General features: G+C 40.5%; 3 protein-coding genes across 3 annotated transcripts; 2 read left to right on the forward strand and 1 right to left on the reverse strand.

The window, feature by feature from the left end:
• Positions 1-275: 275 nt before the first annotated feature.
• On the forward strand, positions 276-5,391 carry LOC138584586 (m-AAA protease-interacting protein 1, mitochondrial). Its single transcript, XM_069656858.1, has 5 exons — positions 276-765; positions 1,493-1,564; positions 1,702-1,828; positions 2,266-2,410; positions 4,452-5,391. The coding sequence occupies exons 1-5, from the start codon at positions 361-363 to the stop codon at positions 4,534-4,536; spliced, it is 834 nt and encodes a 277-aa protein (XP_069512959.1). The 5' UTR covers positions 276-360; the 3' UTR covers positions 4,537-5,391.
• A 4,506-nt stretch (positions 5,392-9,897) lies between these two features.
• efhb (EF-hand domain family, member B) lies at positions 9,898-15,007 on the reverse strand. The gene is made up of 13 exons (XM_069656411.1): positions 14,945-15,007; positions 14,744-14,803; positions 14,378-14,521; positions 13,753-13,930; positions 13,495-13,605; positions 13,238-13,367; positions 13,048-13,128; positions 12,889-12,956; positions 12,621-12,775; positions 12,044-12,251; positions 11,734-11,961; positions 10,138-10,319; positions 9,898-10,044 (listed from the first exon to the last, which is right to left on the reverse strand). Exons 1-13 carry the CDS (start codon positions 15,005-15,007, stop codon positions 9,898-9,900), a joined length of 1,755 nt encoding a protein of 584 aa, XP_069512512.1.
• Positions 15,008-15,565: 558 nt separating this feature from the next.
• On the forward strand, positions 15,566-23,835 carry rab5ab (RAB5A, member RAS oncogene family, b). The gene is made up of 6 exons (XM_069656068.1): positions 15,566-15,737; positions 17,655-17,881; positions 18,771-18,922; positions 20,589-20,711; positions 21,030-21,123; positions 21,995-23,835. Exons 2-6 carry the CDS (start codon positions 17,716-17,718, stop codon positions 22,108-22,110), a joined length of 651 nt encoding a protein of 216 aa, XP_069512169.1. The 5' UTR covers positions 15,566-15,737; positions 17,655-17,715; the 3' UTR covers positions 22,111-23,835.
• Positions 23,836-25,456: the final 1,621 nt, after the last annotated feature.

Below are 25,456 nucleotides of genomic sequence, written 5' to 3' on the forward strand. Positions count from 1 at the left end.
ATATTCATAACCTTAATAAAAATAGGCATGGTAAAAAAATAAAAAATAACTCAGATAATTAAAAAAAAAAAAAAACAGCAGCAGACAGAGACAAAGACAAAAGCACTACTTCAATCTTGAGAAGCTGAAACTTTCAGCCAATGCCAATTAAATAAAGCCCCCAAAAAGTTCTTCAAATTCTTGCATGTCCAACAGTACCTGAAGGCAGCAGTCATGTGTGTTTACGTTGTGAACACGAGAAGGATTGTGGGTACAGCATGGGGTGAGTTGCATAAGGTTACCAAAGGCAACTGTGACAATGGTGGCTGTTTCAGCCCCTGTCCGTAGTGTAGAAGCCGGCTGTGAAGCCTCGCCGCTCTGATGCAGCGGATCACCAGCCTCGCTGCATGTCGCGAGCTCGGCGGCCTCGCGGTGTGTTCACTCGGGGTCTGCGGCTGGAAGAGGGGCCCGACCTGCAGCACGCAGCCGGCCTTTAAACGGCAGCGGACTGGGATGTGTTTGCGTGTTGCGCGCCTTTTCACAGCGGAGCCAGGAGCACAGGGCCGGAGGCTGTGCAGGAGGAGGGTCGTGTTCGCCGGTCAGAAACACAGACTGTTCAGCTCGCAGCCTGGAGGAGAGGGGCCGCCGGGGGGGCAACCGGCTATCTCTGTGGTCGGCATCCCGGACCCGCTGACATGGATCCGGTGCAGAGTCACCATCTTTCTGATCGAGCTATACTTTCAGTTAGACATAAACTCTGCAGAGTTTGATAAAGGAGTAAAGCAGGTAACTACTGACAACGTACCAACAACCTTCAACTATAACTGCTACTGCATCAGTAGGCCTCATAAACTGCTGCAAACATTTAAGCACAACATCTTAACAGCAGCGTTTATTTTCTCTCGTGTTTTCTGTGGTTCTTCAGATGCATTCTTGATTCTTTCATATCCACACGTGGTTTCACAGAGGTCAAACATAATATGAGAATGACACAAGTTTTAAGATAATTTATCTTGAACAGCAACTGTAACTCACAAAATCTAGTTTCATATTAAACTAATTCCATTCTCACCACTAGGTCTGTTTAGTTGCTATATTGGAGCTTTGAATCATAAGTTATGATCTTCACAAGCATGTATTTTTCGTAGTTGTCATGTCAGTTTATTTGTTCAAATTTCAATTTTTTTCAAAGCTCTCTGGATTGAGGCTGAGGTCCAAATCCTTAAAGCACCTGACGAAAACTTAAGATCTGAACTTCAACCTGCATCTGCTGGTTAAGATCACGTTATATAATTGAAAGCTTCAGAACAAACTTCCAATGAATCTTGTGGTGATACATTATGTAGAAGAGATTTACTAATCATTACCCGGATTAAGCTGAGAAGTCGTTGGATGTGTTGACAGGTTTATATAGCTGTAATGTTAAAACAACATGGATGGCGCATAGAAGATTTAACATTATCTAATGTTACACAGGAGAATAAATCACATTGTTTTTTGTCATCCATCGCAGGCTTTGGTCCATGTCTCCAACATGATGTCTAGTGGCAGTTACCACAGGCTAGTTGGGATAGTGTCCAAAGAGGTAACCGATCACGCACATGCACACACATGCAGGAGATATGTTTAAAAGAAAAGTAAATATTGTAACACTGAATGGTCTGTTTGTAGGGTTACAGAATATGTATTGTGTTGTTTTGACGATCTCTTTTGTCGTTTCAGATGATAGAATATGTTGAAACGAGGTGCAGGTCTCTCACTGATGCTCAGAGGCAGCAGCTGGCCGTCACAGAGGACGATATTGTATTTGTGCTGCCAGAAGACGTTTCCGTTGTGTTCGATAGTCATGGTGAGTTTTGCACGATTAGTCTTCCTTGATTTCATGAACAGATTAAAAAATTGTATGATTAAAGATTGTTGGAGTCTGCTTCCTGAAATAGCAAGTCAAAGGTTATAAAACTGTCCATGATTCCCAAAGAAGTCACCATGCACTTTTGCTTATGGGACCCTGATTGACTGGCGACCAATCCAGGTGTAACCCCGCCTCTCACCCAATGAAAGCTGGGATCGGCTCCAGCCCCCCGCGACCCTGAACAGGATAAGCGGTATAGAAAATGGATGGACGTACTAGCTTACAGCTGCTTCCACTATCTTTGTGGAAGTACACTCATCATCATCATTTCGACAGTACTTCCCCAAAGAATAAGATGGATAAAAACTTCTGTCACTGTCTGTGCTGCTAATTCACGGCTGAATGCTCTGTGGTTTCTTCCTTTTTCCTTGCAGGTAGAAAGTTCTGCTACATCACTATGAGGTTTTGGCTCCTGTCGACACATGAAGGCCCTGATGACCCAGAGGGCACAAATATCTTCAGAGTGGCCTCGAGTGAAGACGGCAGCCCACAGAAGAAAATAGTCACAGCAGTCTATGAGTAAGAACCCAGCTTTTCATCTGCACACATTGCAACCATGCCATGCATCCAAAAGTATGGATTATAATCAAATCTTCCCTCATTCATATTCAAATCTATTTCATGCCGTGTGTGTGCTGATTTCTTCAAAAAACTCATTTTTGATCATTAATTTGCTCAGATGTTATGTGCCAAAATGTCTGTTTGGTTTAATTCCCCATATAGAGCATGCTGAATCACAATCAAAAAGGTACAAATATTTACTTAGAGAGATAATTATAAGTTGGCAAAAGCTCAGAGTTACCTGCAGGCTTCACAACATATGGCTTGTCTGTTTTTGTTGGGCGGATAACAGAGCCACAGCTAATGGTGGCGAGTTAAATGTTTCTCTAATATATATGGAAAGAATCATTTTAGAGGATCGGTCCAAAGCGCCCTGCATGGGTGGATGAAAGTTCAGCGAATATTTGATGCTTCACTTGAGGAATGTGATATTTTGATTTCATTTGAGGACTGCCACTAAATAATTTAAAAGTAAGAAATAATAAAAGCATCGATTGAAAGAAAAAATAATTAAAAGCCACACAAGCTGCAATCATTTGATCTTCACTTTAACTTTTCACAAAGAAAACAGTCAGATCTGTGAACGTTTCCGAATCACTTTCAACACGGCACAAGTCCGAAGGAAGAAAAAGATAAGAATATGACGCGCTGCTGCTGCCGTTAAGACTCCCCTCCACTGATATTTCCATTGCCCTATACCTTGTGCTGTCATCGGCTAATAGATCAGAAGCTGATAGCGTTTTCCAAAGGCACAGAGCCAAAATGCATTTTTTTTCTGCCATAATGGCATTAGCTCCCCATAATAGCATGATAGGACTGAGGTTGAAAAATCCTTGTCCCTTATTGGAGCCAGCGCCAATCTGAGCTTTTGTCTGCACTCATAAAACTGAATAGTGTCAGATATGAGTCGCTGAGTGTATTTCTTTTCCGTTGCCAAGTCCTACACTCGGCAAAAGAGGTCCAAATCCTGAACTCTTGTAAAGCACATCAACAATCAGACAAGCCGTCTCCTCCTTTATTGTTTTAGATCTTCAATTATGCCAACAGGATGGATGAATTTCTAAGTATCTAACAAATTTCTTCACACAAAGCATGTGCAAGAACAAAAGTCCCATCAAAAAATGTTGTCTTTCCGTTCTTGATTACTGTCAAACATTTGGAAACAGGCTCTCATCCTGTGACAGAACAAACAAAACCATTCATCCTTGATATCTCTATAACTCACCGCTGCTCTCAGCGGTGCCACTGCTACGTCTCGTGCACCTGGTGCCAAATATCATAACAAGCATTATTGTCGCTGAAATATCTTGTCGAGTCTGAATGAAGTCATGAGGCAAAGGAATACAACAGTCGCCCATTTCATCACCATACAAGCTGGATGAACCCAGCAATGTTACGTGTCTGAAAAGGACCTTTGTGTCTTGTTCAATAAGTAAAGAATTCAGTTCTGGCTGATGTAAAATTCCGTTACCACACTTCTCTTCAGTTGTTCTGATTTGGGTCCAAAGAACTGCTGATATGATTTCCTGCTGTAACAAAAGGGGAAACACTTAAACTTCTAGTGCATGTACCAGTCAAAGCCTCTTTCCATTGCCATTCTGTAATCTGGTCAGTTGCAGGACCACATGCTGTGGCTGTTGTTCCTAATGCCCACTTATCTAGTTAGCCCGGTTCTCTTTCCTATTGTCTCAGGTCTTAGCTTCCCCGCAGAGAAAGCCTATTACATTTCAACTGTTATCCGAAGAGCTAGCAAACAGTTTGACAGGATAAGGAAGCAATTTTCAATCCTCACCTCATCGCTCTCAAGGTGAGACAAGAAGCAGAACTTTTAGTGTTGGTCAATTTGCCTTTTCCTTCACTTAGAATCCACTTGTACTCGTACGACTAAATCGACTTACTCTTCTGAATTTTCATTATTGGAGACACAGGGTGTCTCGGGAGCTGTGAAAGTATAAACTATTTGAGCTCCTGTTAAACATGCCTGCCTCTTTCCTTTCAGATTCCACCGAGAGCTGACGAGGGGAGCCTCTCCTGACTGGATGGTCACAACTGTTTGGCACTGGCACTGGAAAATGGCTGAGTGATATGACTTTGCCCTGAAAAGCCAGTCATCAGGACACGACGGGGGGAGAACAGATTGGCTTCACACCAAGAAGACAACATTAAACTGGACCACAGACGAAGCAAGCAGCAGATTGATGGTTGAATAAATTGACTATAAGATTCACATGAAACGGGACCCAGAGCCATATCACTGAAGCTGTGCAGACACCTAAAGACCTCAGAACTTGAATGAACACTTCTTCCTACTTGAAGGTCGTCCTCAGACCCTTAGTTGCCTTTTAAGCCCCCTTCAGGGACTTCACTGTTACACAGCATACTGTACAACCTCTCTGAATCACCTGTACAACACATCAGGTATCTTTAGCACAGATACAGTGTATGAACAGATTTATGATGTCACTGGAAGAAGACCGACAAACTCTCTGTTGCTGAAAAATCTGTTGAGCGTGTTGCCAAAGAAACTCCACTCCATGTAGGTACATTTACTTGCTTTTTTCCTGAGCTTTCAATCACATCGCACAATCTTCCAAATGGAGAGTGCTTATTTGCGATCACTAAACCTACAGTACATATGTCATGGCAACAAGTGCTTACATATAGTCACTATTGTCCCATGAACAAAGTCCCTAACTTACTGTAGGTCAGGTGATGGCAAAGAATCCATCTGCATAGCATCCAATAAAAATCCATCCACTGAGAAAGACCATGAAATTCAGTTGAAAGCTCGAGAAAAAGCTGGTAAGTGGGCGTTTTTTGTCAAACCACTTTTCTTCAGGTCAAGAATAAACTTTAACATTCAACTCCATTCAGTTTGTAAAAGCCTTTAATTTATGTTGGAATTCTGACCCTCTCCTACTCTGTGAATACTTCAAAGAACTTGCCTAGACTTAACCAACAGAATGCCTCTCTAGCTGTTGTACAAGGACCCCGATACTTGAAGTTGTAATCTCAAAGATCTCAGTTTCGTTCTCTTTGGCAGCACCTATGGCAATAAACGGTAATAGCGGGAGCACACTTCCCAGATATCCAAACAGTGTTGCATGTGTGACGTCAACGGTTGACGTCAATGCTTTCAGACTGTTTGCTTCATCTGAGCGTCAAAGTTGTTTCTTTTACTTTGGATTTTCACTTATTGTTGAAGTTGTATCTGTAGTCATCCATCTTTTCTTTGTTTGTTCAGCCATAGTAGATTAACCTTTCTGGCAGACCAACCACTGCTGGCTGATGGAAAACGCGTCGCCACAGACACCCAGTCTGTAATACTGCAAATGCAAAGACTTTCATCAGTGGGCCAAAGGCTCAATCACCATTGCATTACCTCATTTGATGATAGATAGAGACTTACCGGACAGTTATTTAAATTAAAATCTTCAATATTATCACTTTAACTAAAAACCAGACAAACATCCCAATAATAAAAAAATGCATCCGAGAAATACCTAAATCAGTAGGACGAGGCCCAGTCCGGCTTTTTCAAAGGGAATTTTCAATCGGGTTAAAGAGGTGCTAAGAGCCTTTAGATAATCTGTTAATTTGGAAAATATTAGTGCCTAATAGCAATGTAAATTCTTAATCCCATCCTTTCTCTCCATCTGAAATAAAGATTAATTTTGTCCATGTTTACACCTAATGAGTAACATTAGGTGTAAACACTTGAATTGGAATCTCAAATCAGGATGGTTTCAATCAGATTAAAGAAATATTTAACCATTTAACTGCAGCTGCTGAGACTGCACTGACAAACTACTGGACTGTACAAAGATGATTGGAGTGATACAGGGCAGCTGATCTTTGTTTCTCTTTGTAAAAGAGCAAGGCCCTCCCCATCATTATGCACTTCTCAAAACCTCCCTTGGCTACTCCAAACTACAACAGCTACTTCCTCATGTCAATATAATAGTACAATGTGCTTCATTGTGTACATAGACAGAGCTTCACACGATGAAGCACACTTTTAGGGACCATGGCAACATTTAAGTCATCTTCCTGATGGGAAAGTCAAAACATTCAGGGTAAGAAAAAAAACCTCCATACAGTTCCTTACTTTTAACATCCAACTAACCTTAACATCAACAGGCTAAAATAACACAAACTAAAAAAGCACTCAAGGTGAAATCATTGTTTTCCATAACTTAATTCTCTGCATATGATTCATGAAACCTGTTAGGGACCAATTACAGTAGCGTTGTGGTACTTCTGATAACAAGCAACAAGATAACCAATTTTCTATAGCACGCACGAGGTTGCAAATGTTTGTGCTTTATGGAGCCACGACACAAGTTTTTTACCAAGTGCAAAAAGTGGCAGAGCATGGCTACAAGAAAAACTAGCTAGACTCTACCATAAAATTCCCGTACCATTTAACGAACTCCAATTTGGCTTGTAACGAAGCCTGCGGTCATTGCCAGAAACATGTTGCGTCTAAAAACATCATCGTACGGCAGGTACTTGATGCTGCATGCCATCCCATTCTGTTAAAGCATGCAATATCATTAATGTTGACAACATATCCAACAAACAGAGAGAATTCTGTCATTAGCGGTCGCTTATTCATGCATAATGAACTACACTGAGGATTATTGTAATTTTTGCTGCATATTAATATGTGGTCTGTGGGAGATTGCGTGGGGGTGTTTGGTTCCAGTGGAGCATCACACAGAGTCATAATAAGATTAAGTGAGTGCGGTTAGCTTAGCACATGTCAATATGCACATGGATATGGTGAGAGCACATTAAACAATTTACCACGCCTGTGCATCATTCAGCTTAATGGAAATTATCAGGAAAACAAAAACAAGTGTTGAATATACAAAAAGCTGATGACTTCATCATTAGCGCTTTTTGTGTAATATTCTGACGAGACTCAAGCAAGGCTGCATGCAAACCTATTTTATTTATCTTGTTAGCAAACAGATTACAAACAATTCCTCGTATCTCTTTCAGAGTCTGTTTGTACGTCTACATGTGTCTGAGTCTCAAAAAGCCAGTCATTAACTGTGCTATCTGTTCAGACCCCCATTTCAAGGTTGATTATAACAATTAAAGTGAAACTCTCAGTATGCATAAGGGTCCTTCATCAGCATTGAAACTGTCTAACCGGCTGTTATAGTGGTAGTCCAAAGCAATCACCCGAAAGATTTAACACTGTTTCACAGCAGCTTAGGTGTACAAACAAAAGATGGCATGTTGCTTCCAACAAAAGAAAGGTGACATGTTGACGCGACTAATGAGCTGTGTCAGAGCATGAAGTTCTATTTTCATTTCAACAAAGATGCATTCTCTATAAAATAGCATGTCATATGGAAAAAAGAGTTTTTGATTGCTGACATGTTTATCTCTGAATTTGTGGTGTTATTAATTATGAGTCTTTTATTTTTGCTACTGAAGAATTGACAGGAATACAAACCCTAAATGCCTTAGTGTATATTGTCATTTGTACAGGGAGATTAAAGGGCTCCTACACCTTTTAAAATTCCATACTTTTTCAGACTCACATTTCCAGACTTCTCAGTAGATTTTTCAGACCAGATTTGACATCAAAGTGCAAATAGCTACATATTTATGTAAATCAATTGTTTTAAAATCAAACTTGCCAGAAGATTGTTCCTGTAGGTACTGTAGCTCATACAAATCAATTAACACCAAACCCAGACAAGTTCAAAGCACAGCATTTTATTATATTATTCAGTTTGTTATTCTTTTTTTGGAGATGTTGAACAATTCTAGACAAAGTTTGCATCTAGCTTTCTTTTCTAATTTGGAATCTTTAGTCAGCTAACCTTTATATTTGGGATTTTCAAGCCAGCACTCGGAAAACTTGCAATTCCCCATCGCAGTCGTTCAGTCCACCCTTCAGGAGTGCCTTGCTTTAGAGATCAAGCTCGCTCTGGCCCGCACTCCTCCACACAGAACACATTTTGGTTGCGCTGGCTGTCTCCTCCAAATCAATCCTCCATGATCAATTTATATTTAGAAATTCTGAATTTTTTATCTTATGAAACAGAATAGGGCTAATTGTCTGGAAACAAATATTCTTCCATACTCTCTTTTCTTGTTTCCATACTTATCCAGACCTGGAAATGACCAAAATAAAATTCCATACTTTGTCATACTGCATAGGAACCCCGAGATTAAATATTATACAAAGCTTACTTTTCATGAAATACAAACTTGGGCAGAAGATTCTCTACTGTGTGTTTGTACTCATTAAAAATGTTTTGACAGATATAAAACTGGACTTCATATTTAGACAAGAACTAAGGCATGTTAAGTCAAAACAAGTGAAGACTGAGACTAAAACAATCTGTGATCTGAAAACCAAGAGGAAAGGAAAGAGACAGTGATAATGATAACCATGCTCTGCTTAGTACCACCAATACATGTACTGTACTGTTATTTCCCTGCGTGCTGATGTGCCCCCTGCTGGTGAAGAAAATATAAGCCTGGTTGGTATCACAAGAGTTGGTTGTTATTGAGAGAAGAAAACCCATCCATACGGACAGGTGAGTACTCTCTGGGGAATTCTAAGGACAGTGAAAGTTCATTTACTGGTGGTAAAATGTGCTTCTTGATTCATTAATGGCTACACCAAAACTGTGTATAGTACAAAATCACACAAATTGTTTGTTGTTGTTGCTTTAAGCTACTATAATAGAAATGACCAACTACCAAATGACTTTATATGAGCTCCAATCCTAGCCTCTATCAAATCCATGCTAAAAACTCTTGTTCTCATATGCCTTTAATTATATGTTTGTTTTGTAGTTGTTGTTTTTTTATGCTTTAATGTTTTTAAATGTAGAATGCTTTCTGCTATTTTGTAAAATAACAGGAACAGCAACAGTCTCAAAAAACGTTTGGTCAAGAGGATGCACTGATACCGGCCCATAGGATGAAACACATTAGTGATGTTGGAGTATTTGTGTCAGATTCCTATACACCACCAACAATGTGAAACAAAAGCGTAAGGCAGTTGGATAAATCAATAGCAGTAGAATATATAACAAACAATCACACAGGGAGAATGTTCTTGTATTTCGTGCTGTGCCCAACCAGCTCAAATAGAGGCCTCTTTTGTTGCTCTTTTTAAACAGCTATTGTCTTTAAGGTTTCTGAGAATGTTCGTGTAAAGGGGAGGATTTTAAATTGTGATATTATTTCAAATACATAGATTTAGATTTCTTCATAATAGCACCAGTATTATGCACTTCACACACATTTTTACCCCTGCCTGGCTTAAATAATCCATTCTTCTTTATCATGTCAATATGCATTCTGGTTAAACGGAACTAAAAAGTTTTCTCCGGACAGCAGTGATACTGTTTAAACACAAATATTGACTGTAATGAGGAAACACTGTGCTGGTAAAAACGTCTTGAGCATTACATTGCTTTTATTTCCTTGAGTGTGTTACGGAAAACCTCGACACAAACCTCCCCGGACGGATGCTTCATGGATGCCAGCTTCCAGGCCTCCTCGAACAACTCCTCCGAAAGATTCACACCCACATTTTTGAAGATCTCTGCCATCTGTGAAGAGGAGGATGAGAGTGTCAGAATCATACAAAACATACTTTTATTCTTATTTTGTGTTATGTCACTGATCTTGAACATAGTGCATACCTCTTTTTTGGTGCGAGGACAGAAGAAGTGTTCTTCATAAACACCCTGAACAGCATGAACTGATGGATGCAGGAGATCTCTAGCCGTGGATGTATCACCGTAGTTGTTAGTGTCACTGACTCTCTTTATGCGTGGTGCAGGAAGGTCGGAGCGCACGCTCGGTATCCCAAAGGTGCGGTTGCCTGTGTAAGGAGAGACCACATGAAGAGTAAGATGTTGAAATGATCCGATTGAATCACATATAAAACCTTTAAAATAGTGCACATAAAATTATTGCATATCACAGAAACAAAGCTGATGTTCTCAAAAAGCTGGGTGTTGCAAGAAAACGTATATGTATGATATTCTCAAGGAAGTGAGTATCTTTTAGTTCGTAGAATTGCGACTTATAGAAGACAATATGAAAAAACATGCAGAGAGAGAATTGCCGTCAATCTATCAAGGCGGGCAGAAGACTAAACAAACATTGTACACAACAAACAGGAGAGAATATGTTTTTGTTTCTGTCTTAAATTGCCTCAACTTTTAATTATTGGTTTTAAATAATTACAGACTATTTCCCAGAGCACTGGTATCATGCGGTTTGTCTTCAATTGTTTTGAGATAGTTATTAAAAGTGACTGAATACAGCGCAGCCCCACCTAGAATATTTGCCAGCTGCCACTGAACAACCCTTTATTATTTTCACAGATTATCGTGATGAAAGGAAGAGGTATATTTCAAACTCAATGTTTAAGGAAACTGAAAAGGTGACACTTCAAGGGGGGAATTGCAATGCTTTTGTGCCCGCAAAACCTGTGCAAATGGCACAAAAAGACTCTGCCTCATTCTCCAAGAACATGCAGAGGGTTGAACGCACCTCAAAGTGTGCTGCAGAGCAAACAGCATCTCTGCGCTCCAGGGCCGTTTGCGTGTATTTAAATGAGACATTATGCAGATATTTGGGGCAAATTTGGCCCCTTTCTATGCAAATGAGCCTCGTCGCTAACAGCACCGTGCAGTTAGAATAAAAATTATTACCGCCTGCCGAGAGCTGGTGGTAACTGTGGCGCAGTATTATAAGGGCTGTCACACCCTGAGTTTACACTGATCATGACGACAACTCGGGATCAAAAAATGTGTCTGTGAAAACAATCTGTTCATAAAATATTGTCATTATTATTCGAATCCGAAGACCAATCAGTCCAGGGCTGTGCGAGGCTCAACCCTGGCACACGGGCACACTGTGGAGCCATCACGCATGACGGGGATTATTAAATGGACGAGCTGCTGTTGTTGTTGCTTGTTTAAAAAAAATGAAGCTGCATTACAGACAGTTAAACTAGTAAACACCTGTCGAGCCCGGTCTTTACAATACACTATTAAAAGAGCTGCCCCTCCTCTCCTTGCTCATCATCGAGCTGTGCTTGGAGTTAAGATCTGTCGTGTTTGCGCTTGAATATTGAGATGGAGCAGATAAGGGGTGCAAATGATGCGCAATTTATGGAGCTATCAGCGGCCACAATTCATTCTTAGTGAATTCCCCCCTAAATGTATTATTGGGTGCAACAAAATGGGCTGCTGCACAACAGACTTACTACCACACTTCGGACTTACTTGATACCAATGCACCATCACTGACGGCCCCGATGAGGGAGGAGGACGTCATGAAGTGGTCTGGGACTGCCCTGGGTCGCCTCAGGGTCCTGAGGGTCTTCAGTGAGCTGCCTGGCTCAACAGGCTCCAGGTCCTCGGGCTTAACCACGGTCAGGGAGACAGGAAGCTGTGCTGATTCAGACGAAGGCTTCCTCTCTATGTTGGCTGGAGCAGAGCTGGTCTGACGATCTGAAGGAGATGTAACCTCAATCTAAACTGTCATGTGTCAACTGTCATGATGAAATTGAAACATTACAATGCATTAACTGACCATTTGTCTTAATGCGTTGCTCTCGACTGTTGATCAGCATCTTGTCCTTCCAGTTGAGGAAGTTGGCAAACTCAAGGAAGTTGATTAGTCCATCCTTGTCTAGGTCACAGTAGTCAATCAGGTCATCTAGAACCGGCCCTCTCACGCCCAGCTGGAACTGATCGCACACTGCCTGCAAGTCCTCTTTGTCAATCATTCCTTTGCCTTTCTGGTGATTAACATAAACACAACAAAACACTCAAAATGCTGTTCAAGCATGAGACTTCCATAGGAGAATTATAGTATCATCATTACATGTCTTAACACGAGGGTCACATCTCTGGCCTTAACTCAAACCTACAGACTACCTTTCTCACAGCCTACAATTTGACCTGTTCAACACAGGCGTAACCAACAACATCAATAATGGCTCCCAGACCTAAATGAAAAGCAGCCTTAGAAATGGTGTCCGTTGCACCTGCGCTTTACCTGATGCAATATACAATCTAAAAATGTCCACTGTGAGAAAGGACAGCTCTCTGATTTCTTTGACACTGATAATTATTTGATTATCAGCTTGTAGTGATTCCAGTTGTACCTTGTCATAATGTCTGAACGCCTCCAGCAGGGAGTTAAAGTTTTGGAAGTTAACCCTCTTGAGGTGGTGTCGCACTGCGTTAACCAGGCTGCGCTGATGGTCCCGGCCTCTTGTGTACTGGCCCGGCTCTGTGGAGTGGATTATCTCTCCAGCACCTGTACACGAAGCAGGCAAATTATCATATTTGATTACCTGAACATAAAATGCTACCGTTTTTATATTTCAAAATGTAACATTGAAAAGAAAAAAAAAATGATATAAACTCTACCAAATTCATCGGCTGGCACAAGATTTCCAAAGGTACGATCTGGTGGTTCATTGAAGGTATTTCCTCTACTGAAAAGAAAAGAGAATAAAGTTAAACACAAGTTATTAAAGTGTGTCAGAGTTTACAGAATTGGTCAGAAGAAGTGTGACAGACACTTACATATTGTCTGTTGTGCCGATTTGTGCCATCAACTTTTCCCTGTTTCCAGATCTTTTCCAAACAGGCTTTGGATCGTAAAACCTATGGCAAAAAAAATGAGAGCACGGTCAGGTGAGTTCATTTTCTATATAAATTGAATGAACATGTAGTGTTGTGGAAATTAACAACAAAACACTTATTGAGATCTTACTTCTGTGACTCCCCCAGCCAGCGGAGAGATTTGCAAAGATCCCTTCCGTCACTGAAATGAGGTGTGAGGATCCCAAACCTACTGTCTTTACTGTAGCGACTCCAGTCATACTTCCGATCTATCTTCTCATCTGAAGGAGAAAAAGGTGATTTTATTGTAAAAGGAAGGCAGATATCATATTCATAATGACCAAAACAATTCAACAAATAGACAATTGGTAGTAACAGGCCTTTTGGATAATGAAATATCTTTCCTACCAACGAAATAGGCGTTGTGGCTGCGAATGTAGGACTCGTGTCCCTCCTGAGCTTCCTGCTCCGCCTCCTCTGTTGTTTTTGAAGGGTGAATAATCTCACCCACGCCCGACCCTGAAAAAAAGCAATGTTTTAGTACAGGGTTGACTTCTTCTGATTTGATCAACCTTTTCATGTTCATGTTACCAGACTTAAAACACTTATCTCATTTTGTATAAATTGTATTAACCATGACCTTATTTGACAGCATACAAACTGTACCTCTTACTGTTTTCACACCAAATGTAGTGCTGTCGTTATACCAGGTTGGAAGTCCAACATGCTGACCATGTGACTTTCCCACTGGTGCTTTTTTACTGGAGGCGTAGCCTGCTTCACTGAGCTCATGCAACTTCTGTTGGAACAAAGTCTTTCGGGGAGGATAAAGCAAGCTTTTGCCCTGTTGGAATCACACAGAAATGGGAAACTTAAATAAGTAATCGAAGTGTAATCATCCCAATTTTTTATGATTAAAACTGCGTATGAAAGGTTGGATTGTGTTATATACTGATAACCCAATGTCTTATATTAACACGTTCCTCAAGTTAAACAAATAAGAAACTCACAACAGTAATTGCCACTGATCTTATCTATGGTACTGTATACCAAAAATGCGTAAGCAAGTAAGTACAGTTTAAATTCCTACAATCACAAGTTTTTTTCAGTTTAGGTAAAGCATAGGTTTTAAAAGCTACAAATCTCCTCACCAAACAGAGTAAATAGTGATTAATTAGTAATTATTTAAAATATATATCAATCCACTGAATTAGTGGATGTTAAAACCCTCAGTATTGCCCCTCCAACCCCAAAAAACAAGGTGAGTGTGTGTTATTTATGTGGTACTTACAGTGAGGGAAGATTTGGTGCTGATTCCATGAACAAGGGTGTTGGCAACATCAGGATCATTTGCCTTCCCTTGGTGCACTCTGATAGCTCCTGGTTCTGGTTGGGTGCTGTTGCGAAATTTCCTTACCACCGGTGGGGTAGGGGGCTGAAAAGTAAAAATGTTGATATATCAATAAGAATGAACCTTCACTTTCAAAATTGTTAGAGCTGTCTGCTGCTTCAAATTATGACCTTGCCTTCAGTTATGCCTAAACACCCAGAGATTAAACTAACGTGTATGCAGCAATTCACTCCACAGTTAAAGGTACACTCAGCGCCCACATCCCATTGTGACAGTGCTTACACTGATAAAAAAAAAAGGTCTTACCCTTGCCATTTCTTGTAAGCACAACTTAGCTCTGTCTCCTGTAGGAATTAGTTTTCCAGCCTGCATGGGGTTAAAAAATATATTCAGAATCCAGTACACAGTATCCACCAAGAAAAATGTCTACTTAGGGTTAGCTTAAACGCTATGCTACTATGAATAACGTTGAGCTAACGCAGCATTAGCTAGCTAACTTTGACTTACCCTCGGTATGTTTGGACGTTTATCGGCATATTTGAGGTGGTAACAAGTGTTTCCTTCAGTCATGTCCATCTTAAATAAACACGTAGCAGCAACAGAGGCAACAAAGGTAGCTTTGTCCTTAATATTTTTATCTTTAAACTTCCACTTTCCTACCGGGGAAAAGTTTGTGTCAACTTCCTAGCTGGCTCCACCAAATTGTCCTGTTCGACGTTGAGTAGTGCACCTGTTTGAGTTATGTTGCCTAGCAACATCGGTCAGTTTGATTCAAAATAATGTTCTAAAGAAATTTCAGGTAAATGTTACATAAGCCTAAGCTAAGCCAAAGGGAATGTAAATGTGATATTTATGTGTCCAAAATTAAAAGTAAATCACAAAAATGACGAATAGTTTTGTATTTCTTTATATTTAAAATTGAGAACTGTACAGAGTTTTTAAAATCCAGCAGTAACGTTATTACAAAATCCCTCATCCTGGCCGAGTTTCCCTCTTTATAGTGGGTCAGGGGTTTGTTGTTTTTTTTATTTTCTCTGGAAAGGTAAATTGGGAAAACATCCTGACACGTGATTGGTCCGTCGAACTATGACGTAGGCGGATTGTCAATTCCAGTCATACGATCTGTCATCATCGTTCGTACAATGCGAAAAGGGAAGTTGAAAGAAGTGGGAGAGGGACATCGCGGAGCCTTATGAAATCTAACGCTACAACAGCTGGCTGGGTGATCGACACGCTGTGAAGTGCTGCAAATATTGTCCTGGAGACACCATTCACATCAACTAGCTTCCTGTTTTTGTTGGTGAGTAGCTAATATTAGCGTTAGCTAGCTAGCTATCGGCTATCCGGAGGGCTCCTCCCGATGCGGCCACAGCTAAACAACGTTCACTTACTGTGTCTATTATCTGCTAGCTTACGTTAGCTAGCCGACTCTAGAAGGGCCAAGCTTGTTAGCATAGTAAGTTAACGCTGTGCGGCTATTGAATCCGGATCAGTCATCAGGTATAAACATTAATACATTAACATTAACCCATGCTTAATCTAACGAACATCTGCGAATCTATTTAGTCCACTGTTTAATAAGGCAGTCCACTAAATTAACGTCATGCAGCTAAGGTTAGCTAGCTGTCATTAGCTGTACACACCCAAAACTGCATCATCTGTGTTTTTCTCAAACGACATATAAATGTCACATCTAGTGTGTTCAATTTTGGCATGTACTACACTACCCACATAGAAACTAACGTTACAATGGGTTAAATTGTGCTTTCTCAGAAGCAGACTTTTGTTTTGGTCTAGAGATTTTGAACTTACAATGTAGCTAACGTCATGTTGCTAACGCTAGCTGTCTGCTAATTCGAGCTAGTCAACAACAACATAACAGGTTATTTGTGGTTAGCTGTCTGTTGTAATGCGATTTCGACGAAGTTGACTGTAATTATTTTGGGCCTCAAGGCTCCCCGTTTACTTGTTTGATGGTAATGCGAAATCTCAAAGTTACAGAAAGGAGGTGTTTTCTAGTTGTTGTTATTCACCTGAAATCTACAGGCCGGCAGGTATAAATCTGCCTGTAACTTCACCTTGAAAGGTTTTCACACGTATGTGCCCAGACCAGTGTCATAATAATCCCATTTGTGACTCTGTCTCACATAACTTAAAGCTACAAGCAGCGATCAGAGGTTTGTTGTTAAAGATTTTCAGGGCTACACTACAGTTGGTCCACTTTTTTCATTTCTAGAAGTTGCAGTTAAATTGATACAGGTGAGTCACTTTGGAAGCAAAAATGGCTCAATGTACTAAAAGTTTACCGTCACTACTGTGTCAGAAAAACCTTTGTTGCCATACTTCTCATCCTTATTTGCTCAAATCATTATGGCAAAAAAGCAACTATTGTTTGGAGAGTGAAAAAGTGTAGCTGGTAATGTGAGACTCTTGTTGACTCGGTGTGTAATGAACTACAGTTTCCTTCCATGATCATTATCTTATCTTTGGATAGTAACTGTTTTATTTTAAAGAAATCTAGTCAGAACGACAACATTAACCTATAATTTTCCAATTAATGAATGTCTCCCCTAATCACTAACAAAGTGGAGAAACATTTTAACTGCTGACAGACGACTTAGCTGAAAGCATACCTAGTACAGATAGTCTTATCTAGTATGGTATAATATATTTAAAATTGTTAGTTATTAAGAATGTATTAATTTAACGGTATATGGTTTCATAAATATAACAATAATTAAACATTAACAGGAATGCTGCATTATTAAATTTCATTTGCATGTTTTTCCATGAGTCCTTTCTTAGCTGAACACCCGGACAAGACATTTCTACTTTGTTATTTACATATAATATTAAGCAGCAGCATCTTTGTTAAGCCCTATGCACATGTTTTCACTTAGAACCTAATAGTGAGAATAGTGTTTGCTGCTACAGTTCTCTATAACCACAATGTTTCATATTTACCCTCAAATCATTAGATAAATATGTATGAATTGCTGTATGTTTCCAAAAGCTACAGCTTAATAGGAATCAGTTTACTTGTTGGTTTACTTTACTTGTTCTAACCATGATATATAGTTGCAGACAATAAATTGTCAAAATATATGATGGTACTCAAATTAACAAAAAAAACGTCCCAACATTGATTGAGGTTTTTTCGGGGTTGGGGGGCTAGACAGGTGTTGACACTGTGCTTTATGTTCTCTCTCCTGCTCAGGTATTTTCTGCAGTTTTTGACAGTCCATCAGCGTGCAGAGGAAGAGACCGGACAGTGTGACATGGCAAACAGAGGCGGAGCCACACGACCCAATGGGCCGAATGCAGGCAACAAGATCTGCCAGTTCAAACTTGTGCTCTTAGGAGAGTCAGCTGTGGGGAAGTCAAGTCTTGTACTTCGTTTCGTCAAGGGACAGTTTCACGAATTCCAAGAGAGCACAATCGGAGGTATGAATCTTCATAAGGCCATGATGTGAACAGGCTTTATTCAAATAATGATGGAGTGTGAAAAATGGCCAATGGGAACAGAGAAATGTAGAAATAATCAGGTGAATTTCTGGACACCTGGCCCTAGTTTCAGGTATGTCCTGCAGCAAACAGAAGGTTGAAGCTGTCTGTAATCATCTACTTAATCTTACACTGACTGCTATGCAGCAAACATGAAATACTTACTGGTATCACACAATAATCAAATTATTTTCATTCCATTCAATTGCTTTTTTCAGACTCAACTTCTACTACACAAAATCACCTGTAGACTTCCAAATTCTAGAAAGCACTGATCACAGAAAGTAAATATGCGCACACTGGACAATAAGAAATTAACAAGGTGAAGATGCAGTAACGGCTGAGGATCAGTATATTTCAAAATACATTCTAAAGTAAGAATAAAACAGAGATTCTGAGTAGGATTAGAACTAAAGAGATGTATTAGGTGGATAGCAATGGCCTAAAGGTGAATCATAGGTCACAGGTAAAAGAGCAAAGGTGATGTTGTACTGGGCAGTTTCCAGGTGTGGATGAGTGTAAATCATTGTTGTCCGTGGAGCTTCCCAGAGTCAACAGAGGTTAAATGTGTTTGTCTGAATTCATCCTACTTAGAGCCTCAGCACCCGTCCACATTTTAGGTGTTCAGCATAAAACCTGTTTGATATTTCGGGCCCCCTTTTTTTCCAGATTTTTAAATGTGGAGTAGGTGAACCAGAAAATCCGCCTCTCTGTTTATGTTTCCATCATTTCCTCTTTTTTTTTTTTTACCTCCACAGTAGCATTATTTGTTTAGTTCAGTAGCTACAGGCTCATTTGTCATTGGCTCCTCTGCTTTGTGCCCCTGCAGCTGCCTTCCTGACTCAGACAGTATGTTTGGACGACACAACAGTCAAGTTTGAAATCTGGGACACAGCTGGTCAGGAGCGCTACCACAGTCTGGCTCCCATGTACTACAGAGGTGCCCAGGCAGCTATTGTGGTGTATGACATTACAAATGAGGTGAGTCAGGTGCCAAGTTTTCTGTCATGCAGTTGCTCTTATCAGCAGTGTTGTCACCTTTAGAGCTGGAACAGCACTGACTATGTTTACGTGCACAAAATATGCCAACTCTGGTCTTATTCTAGAAAAAGACAATGACTACTAAACTGTTTACATGGCAGCCTATCTTACTTCTGATTAACTTCAGTCTTACAAACTGTTTTCTAATAAGTTGTTTACAACAAGCAGAGCTGAGCTTAACAGAAAAGAGGCTGTGTGTAGCAAACTGTGGTTAAAAAATGCTTAAAATGTATCAGAATGTTACACTTGGTATAAGGCCTTATTTAAAATGTACAACCAAAATATTGTTTACATGAACTGTATCCAATTTGGAATATATTCATATAGTTAATAACAGTGGGAAACTAGTGTGCATGTAAACCTATGCAGTCTTATCAATGATGAGGAAACAGTGGGGGTTAGTAGTCGAGCCAAAATAGGAGCCTTATTTTTATATCTTAGAGATTAGTCAACAGTGATGAGTCATCACTAAACAACACAGTGTTTTGTTGACAATGGATATCACCTAATGTGATGCGTAACCTAATGCAGGTTACACATCACACAAATATGTCAGCGTGTGCTGACAGATTTTTCATTACAAAGACGACATACTGGACTTAGAATTGAATCCTCCGCTGCGCATATGTAAAACAGCGAGTGTCCACTTCTCAGTCTTTTACTTTTAGAAATTCAATTTGCATCCGGAACAAACAGCCAGCATTAAGACAGTAGCTGATATTTGTTGTATTCTATGTGTCAATTGAACAGGAGTGATACACTATCATAACATTTAAATTAGTTCAACTTACATTTTGCAAAAGACGAAATGCACAGAAAGGTATGAAGTACCTTCTGACACTAATAAAAGTTTTATATTATGACTTGATAAAGTCATTTATATTTCAGTAGATTTTCCTTTTAAAATGATAATCTTGAATATTTCAGTTTCAGTCTCCTTAGCAGCACAAATAGCGATAAACAGTAAACAGCAGGAGCACACTTCCCAGATATCCAGACAGTGCTGCGTGTGCGACGTCCACAGTTTGCTCCGGTTGTAACTCTTGATTTTCCTCGCTGACGGTCGCTTTCCTTTTCAGACTGTTTGCTTCATCTGAGCGTCGAGTTTGTTTCTTTTTCTTTGGATTTTCACTTTGTCATTACAGACACCCAGTCTGTAATACTGCAAATGCAAAGGCTTTCGTCAGTGGGCTATAGGCTCGATCACCATTGTGTTACCTCATTCAGTGATAGATTGAGACTTAACAGACATTTATTTAAATTAAATCTTCAAGATTATCCTTTTAAAAACAACTTCTGAACAGTAAAGACTCTCTTCAATAGATATCTTATGAACAGGCATGTGCAGTAGTAGATACTTCTTGTGTGCCTCCTGTACTGTGCAAACTGCTGCTCCTATACTACTAAATATACGTCAGCCAAAGATATTTGATTCATATTTTATCAAACCGTCATTATAACGAGTCTCTGGGCATTGATCAGAAGATTAGCTGAAGCCTGTTCAGACATCATGGGAAGTCCTCATCTTTCAATCACATGGATCTTATTTTTATTTGCTCTAACTGAGTCACCCCCCCACCCCTCCTCTCCCTGTTGTGTTTGCCAGGAGTCATTTGTGCGGGCGAAGAACTGGGTTAAAGAGCTTCAGAGACAAGCCAGTCCAAACATTGTAATAGCTCTGGCTGGGAACAAGGCTGATCTCGCAAACAAGAGAGCACTGGACTTCCAGGTTTGTCTTCTTTAAGTCCTTATTAATTAACTGGAGGATGTGAACAGACGCAGAAAACTCATTATAGATCGACCAAAGGTTGTGTCAGTGTCTGTTGGAGGAAATGTAAAACATTCATGCTGACAGAATAAGGCTTTCTGATTGGCCTTGATCCTGTCTTCTACTTGGCACGTACCTATTTCCTGATAACTGCTTCCTCCACATGTGTTTTTTTGTCAATGCAAATCTTGAGGTACTTTCCACCTGCCACAACTAGATGAGTATTAGTTAAAGTGTGAGGTCATTTAGACTAATGACTTCCTGTTGTTACTTTCACAGGATGCACAGTCGTATGCAGATGACAACAGCTTGCTTTTTATGGAAACTTCTGCTAAGACATCTATGAACGTGAATGAGATCTTCATGGCCATTGGTAAGTGTATCATTATCATCATCAAAGCCACTGTCAGTCAAAGCTGGTGTTCTCTGTAATCACTAGAAGCAATAATATTTGAAATTGGCGCCATAGCTGCGGAGAAAGCTGTACAAACAGCTCGTGGTTCTGCCCATTCTACATTCCTACAACACCCAGCGTGCATTGTGCCCCTCCCTCTGAAAGGAATGGCACAGCGAGAGTGAAATACTACCGTTTCACTGCAGGCAATGGCTCAGAGCGGTACAGAATCTGAGATAGGACTAGAATATACCGGTGGATCGTCTAAAAAATCTTCAGGTCTGCAGTCTACATTTCAAACCTGACGATTTTAAACGAGACATGACATCGGAGGCGGGCGTCCTAGATTGAGGAAGTGTAGGTTAGCAAACTCCCTGGCCTCCGCCAGTGTTTTACATAGTCTGATGGAGGTTTTCCAGGGCCCATTGGAGGAAGCGGATAGCGTCCTCTAAAGGCACAGAGCAAAATTGCATATTTTTTTTCTATATTAATGGCATTAGCTCCCCATAACAGCATGATAGGACTGAGGTTGAAAATCGGGGAACTGGCCCTTTAATAAAAAACAATCCTAGCTGTTGTCTTGCTTGCAAATACCAACTCCTTACCGTCCAGTGTGACGACCGTTGATTTCTTGGGGGTGATGTGCAAATGATCCTCATAGATTTGTCAAATTTTGGGTACCGAAAAAGTATATTTACTCTGAAAAACTTCTGTTGTAACATATTACGTATCGCAGCAAGAGGATTTAGTGTGAGCAATGATAAAGAATTGATTTTAGTGGTGTGATTATTTCCAGTCTGTCATATTTTACGGTGATGTCATCACTGATCTTGCTGCCGTGTCATTACAGCAAAGAAACTTCCCAAGAACGAGCCTCAGGCGGCCGGAGCCGGCAGCGGGCGGAACCGAGGAGTGGACCTGACAGAGACGGCTCAGCCCACCAGCCGTTCCTGCTGCAGTAACTAACCCAGCTCATCCTCCCACACACACACCCCCTCCTGTCACCCCCCTTCCCCCAACTGAACATCTGGACATCGGGCTCCTTGGCTTCCTGACGTCAGACCTCACTCCCCCTGGAATAGCTAAAAGACTCTGTATAGCTGCATTTCTAATACCTTTTTTTTGTTGATGTTCTTTTTTCTTTTTTTTAAACTTTTTTTAAGAAGTGTATATCAGTATAATGGATGCATGTATCACTACAACGCCTAAAAAACACACATTTTTATCTCTTACTCAGTTGGAAGACTAACCCCATTTAGGAAAGATGAGCGTGCGAGACACCTGAGGACGTGTGATTGTGTCGCGTGTGAATTACCGAGTGTGATCTGCTGATGAGAAGGTGTAGCCTCATTTGTCACTTCACAGGGTCGAGTGGATGCGTTGCCTGAAATACATTTAAGCGTGCGGCTCAAGTTATGCTCACAATCAGAAGAAAACCAAATTGTTCCCATCTTGAGACGCCTGATTTCTCAGACTGTCTGTTGTGAGGCGTCGAGACAGGAGCCAGGAAAGGACTGTTGTGCAAAGTAAGAATCCCTCCATCCTCACATCTGTTACACAAGAAGATCATCCGAGGCTCCTGATGGAAAGTGCGGAAAACACATTTGGAACTGTCTGGTTTTGCGAAATAGATTTTTTAGTGTATAGAAGAAAAAAAACACCTTGATACACATCTGGCTTCCATCATGTGCAAACATTTGTACATTATATTAAGTCTTTGTGTTGCAGAAAACATGGAATTTGTACATGCACAAACATCAGGAAACAGCATCTTTAGGTGAGGCTGGTATGACAGGATTTTTAGATTGGGCTTTGCTTTTTTAAAAAATGTTTTCATGTTACGGGATCATCAAGTCTGTATTAGAATACTCTGTATATAACATTTTAATTCTGACATAATGGACTCACATTAGAAAGAAAACCAACAGGAAACCTGAAGACCGTCAAACATCCTGCTTTGCGATTTGTCTCGCAAAGACTCTGAACATACGACGCGTTCAATGTCGTCTTCGTGAATCCGCTCTGCTTCTGTTCAGGCCAGTCGTCAACCTGCATCAATTTGGATGATCTCAATCAAAGTGGGGGGGGTGTTTTTTTAGAATAGAGTTCAGACAGCACACAAATTGGACTTCTACCCATTGTCACGAGTCTGTGGAAAAAAATATACTCTAATGTTGTTCTAGGGTGCAATGTTGTCTTCTTCCTCCTTTAGTACAGCTTACAGAGCTCACAAGGAAATTTATTTAGAGATTCCGAACAATTGTACAGTTCAATATAGGTCTGCTTATTTTATTTTATTTTTACTTTCATCCTAGACCTTTGTCACAAACTGGTCAAATGTTACGCAGTGGTGGTCTTTTCTAGGTATATGTAGTGTTATTAACAGAATCCCTCTCTGGTGTCTTGTTACTTTTCTCAGAAATGGTCCATGGTCATGTTTGAAAGGAACTTTTATTGCATTGCACAGTGTTGATCATGTTTTAATTAATGACTGCCCTTCGATTTTATATGACGGACTGTATTGGACTTGCTAACCTACAGCTATAAGCAGGTAGCATCATTAACCTTACTGGTGGTCTCTCTTACAGCTCAATGAATTTTAATGATGTAAAACAGCATTACTAGTGATGGGCTGATCAGTTTTGAGTGTCTGAATACAAGTTAATAAATTCAATAAAGAGGTCTCTTGTACGCCTTTTTTGCTCCGTGTCAGTGGCATCACATGCACATGAATATTTCCTGTTTGAATGAGCACGAAACAGATGTTTGTTTTTCATCCAATAAAGTCAGATCCAAAAAATGTTCACAGATCCAAGTTCAGGGTTCTCATAGTCCCCTGGAGGATTGTGGGGATTTCTAACTAGAGTTTCAATTTATTGTAGATGGAAGACTCTATTACGAAAGCACGAAGTGGACATGCATCCATACATTTTATTTACTCTGTTTTCCTGTGATAATCTTATTTTCGCAGGATTTCGACTTATTTATCTCGTTATCTAGAGATAACAACGCTGGTTTTCTCGTGATAATGAGTTCATTTCAGTTGTTTTCTTGAGATCTCGACTTATTTTTCACGTTATCTCAGGATAATGAAGCTTGTTTTCCCATTTTAACCGATTAATTTATCTCAATATCTCGAGATCAGGGCTGCACGGTGGTGCAGTGGTTAGCGCTGTCACCTGGACATAGTGGGCCTTTCTGTGTGGAGTTTGCATGTTCTCCCCGTGCATGCGTGGGTTCCCTCTGGGTACCCCGGCCTTGTCCCACAGTCCAAACACATGCTCGTTAGGTTCATTGGTGACTCTAAAATTGCCCGTAGGTGTGAATGTGATCTATCAACATTTCACTCAAAATGTCGACCTCAATGTCGCACTAAAAGGAAAAGTGTGGATAGTGTTTGATATTGTTTACAACATGTTTAGTTTTTGGACAAAATGAGCACCTTGATAACAATCTGGAATAATGGATCTGCATTCGCATTGAAAGGATCCAGCTGAGGTGGTTCGGGCATCTGATTAGGATGCCTCGTGGGCGCCTCCCTTTGGAGGTTTTCCGGGCACGTCCAACTGGGAGGGGGACCCGGGGGTAGACCCAGAGCTCGCTGGAGGGATTTAATATCCTGTCTGGCCCGGGAACGCCTCGGGATCCCCCAGGAGGAGTTGGAAAATGTTGCTGGGGAGAGGGACGTCTGGGTCACCTTGCGTAGCCTGCTCCCACGGCGACCTGACCCTGGATAAGCGTAAAAAAATGGATGGATGGATCTGCATTTTCGCCAGTGTGTAGCATTTTAAAGAGTAACCAATTAAATGTTAAAAGGTATACTCCCATAATTTAGCAGTGCACGTCCATAAACCCTGGTATTTTTACATGACAGTGGTCAAAATAAATGCTGCAGAAGCCAAGATGTCCAGACTTCATGTTCCTAGAATGGCTTGAACTTCAAAAATACAGGATGCTACAGTTCCCATAATGCAACTTGATAGCTTCTTTCTATTAGACATTTCTTCCCTGGGCAGCACGCGTGCCTTCAGTTTTAAAATTGCACTCTCAAAGCCAAAAGCCAGATAATGACATCACTTAAAAACATCTTTTTTTCTGTCACACTGGACGAAGCTCCCCAGAGTCACAGAAGACATTATAATTGTTCGACTGTTGTTCCACGCAAACATTGCACTCCCTCCTCATCCTTAAAGTCCTGATTGATGAGTCCTCTGAACTCATCTCTTCTGACCCGATCGCACGTTTGGCCGACACTCAAACCTCCGTGCAGCAATGACCTCCTACTCCCGGCAATTACAGCCCTTACATCCTC

This window comes from Semicossyphus pulcher, unplaced genomic scaffold, assembly GCF_022749685.1.
Source record: "Semicossyphus pulcher isolate SPU_LCO1_2020_fin unplaced genomic scaffold, fSemPul1.0.p SCAF_9, whole genome shotgun sequence".
In the NCBI taxonomy this organism is placed as follows: domain Eukaryota; kingdom Metazoa; phylum Chordata; class Actinopteri; order Labriformes; family Labridae; genus Semicossyphus; species Semicossyphus pulcher.

Excerpts from the sequence above, each read along its gene's own strand:
- rab5ab (XM_069656068.1), top strand. The coding sequence starts at position 17,716 with ATGGCAAACAGAGGCGGAGCCACACGACCCAATGGGCCGAATGCAGGC. Across the intron at positions 17,882-18,770 it reads CCAAGAGAGCACAATCGGAG|CTGCCTTCCTGACTCAGACA; the intron begins GTATGAATCTTC and ends GTGCCCCTGCAG. Across the intron at positions 20,712-21,029 it reads AGAGAGCACTGGACTTCCAG|GATGCACAGTCGTATGCAGA; the intron begins GTTTGTCTTCTT and ends TTACTTTCACAG.
- efhb (XM_069656411.1), bottom strand. The coding sequence starts at position 15,007 with ATGACTGAAGGAAACACTTGTTACCACCTCAAATATGCCGATAAACGT. Across the intron at positions 13,368-13,494 it reads CCACAACGCCTATTTCGTTG|ATGAGAAGATAGATCGGAAG; the intron begins GTAGGAAAGATA and ends TTTCTCCTTCAG. Across the intron at positions 11,962-12,043 it reads GCAACGCATTAAGACAAATG|ATCGTCAGACCAGCTCTGCT; the intron begins GTCAGTTAATGC and ends CATCTCCTTCAG.
- LOC138584586 (XM_069656858.1), top strand. The coding sequence starts at position 361 with ATGCAGCGGATCACCAGCCTCGCTGCATGTCGCGAGCTCGGCGGCCTC. Across the intron at positions 1,565-1,701 it reads TTGGGATAGTGTCCAAAGAG|ATGATAGAATATGTTGAAAC; the intron begins GTAACCGATCAC and ends TTGTCGTTTCAG. Across the intron at positions 2,411-4,451 it reads ATAGTCACAGCAGTCTATGA|ATTCCACCGAGAGCTGACGA; the intron begins GTAAGAACCCAG and ends CTTTCCTTTCAG.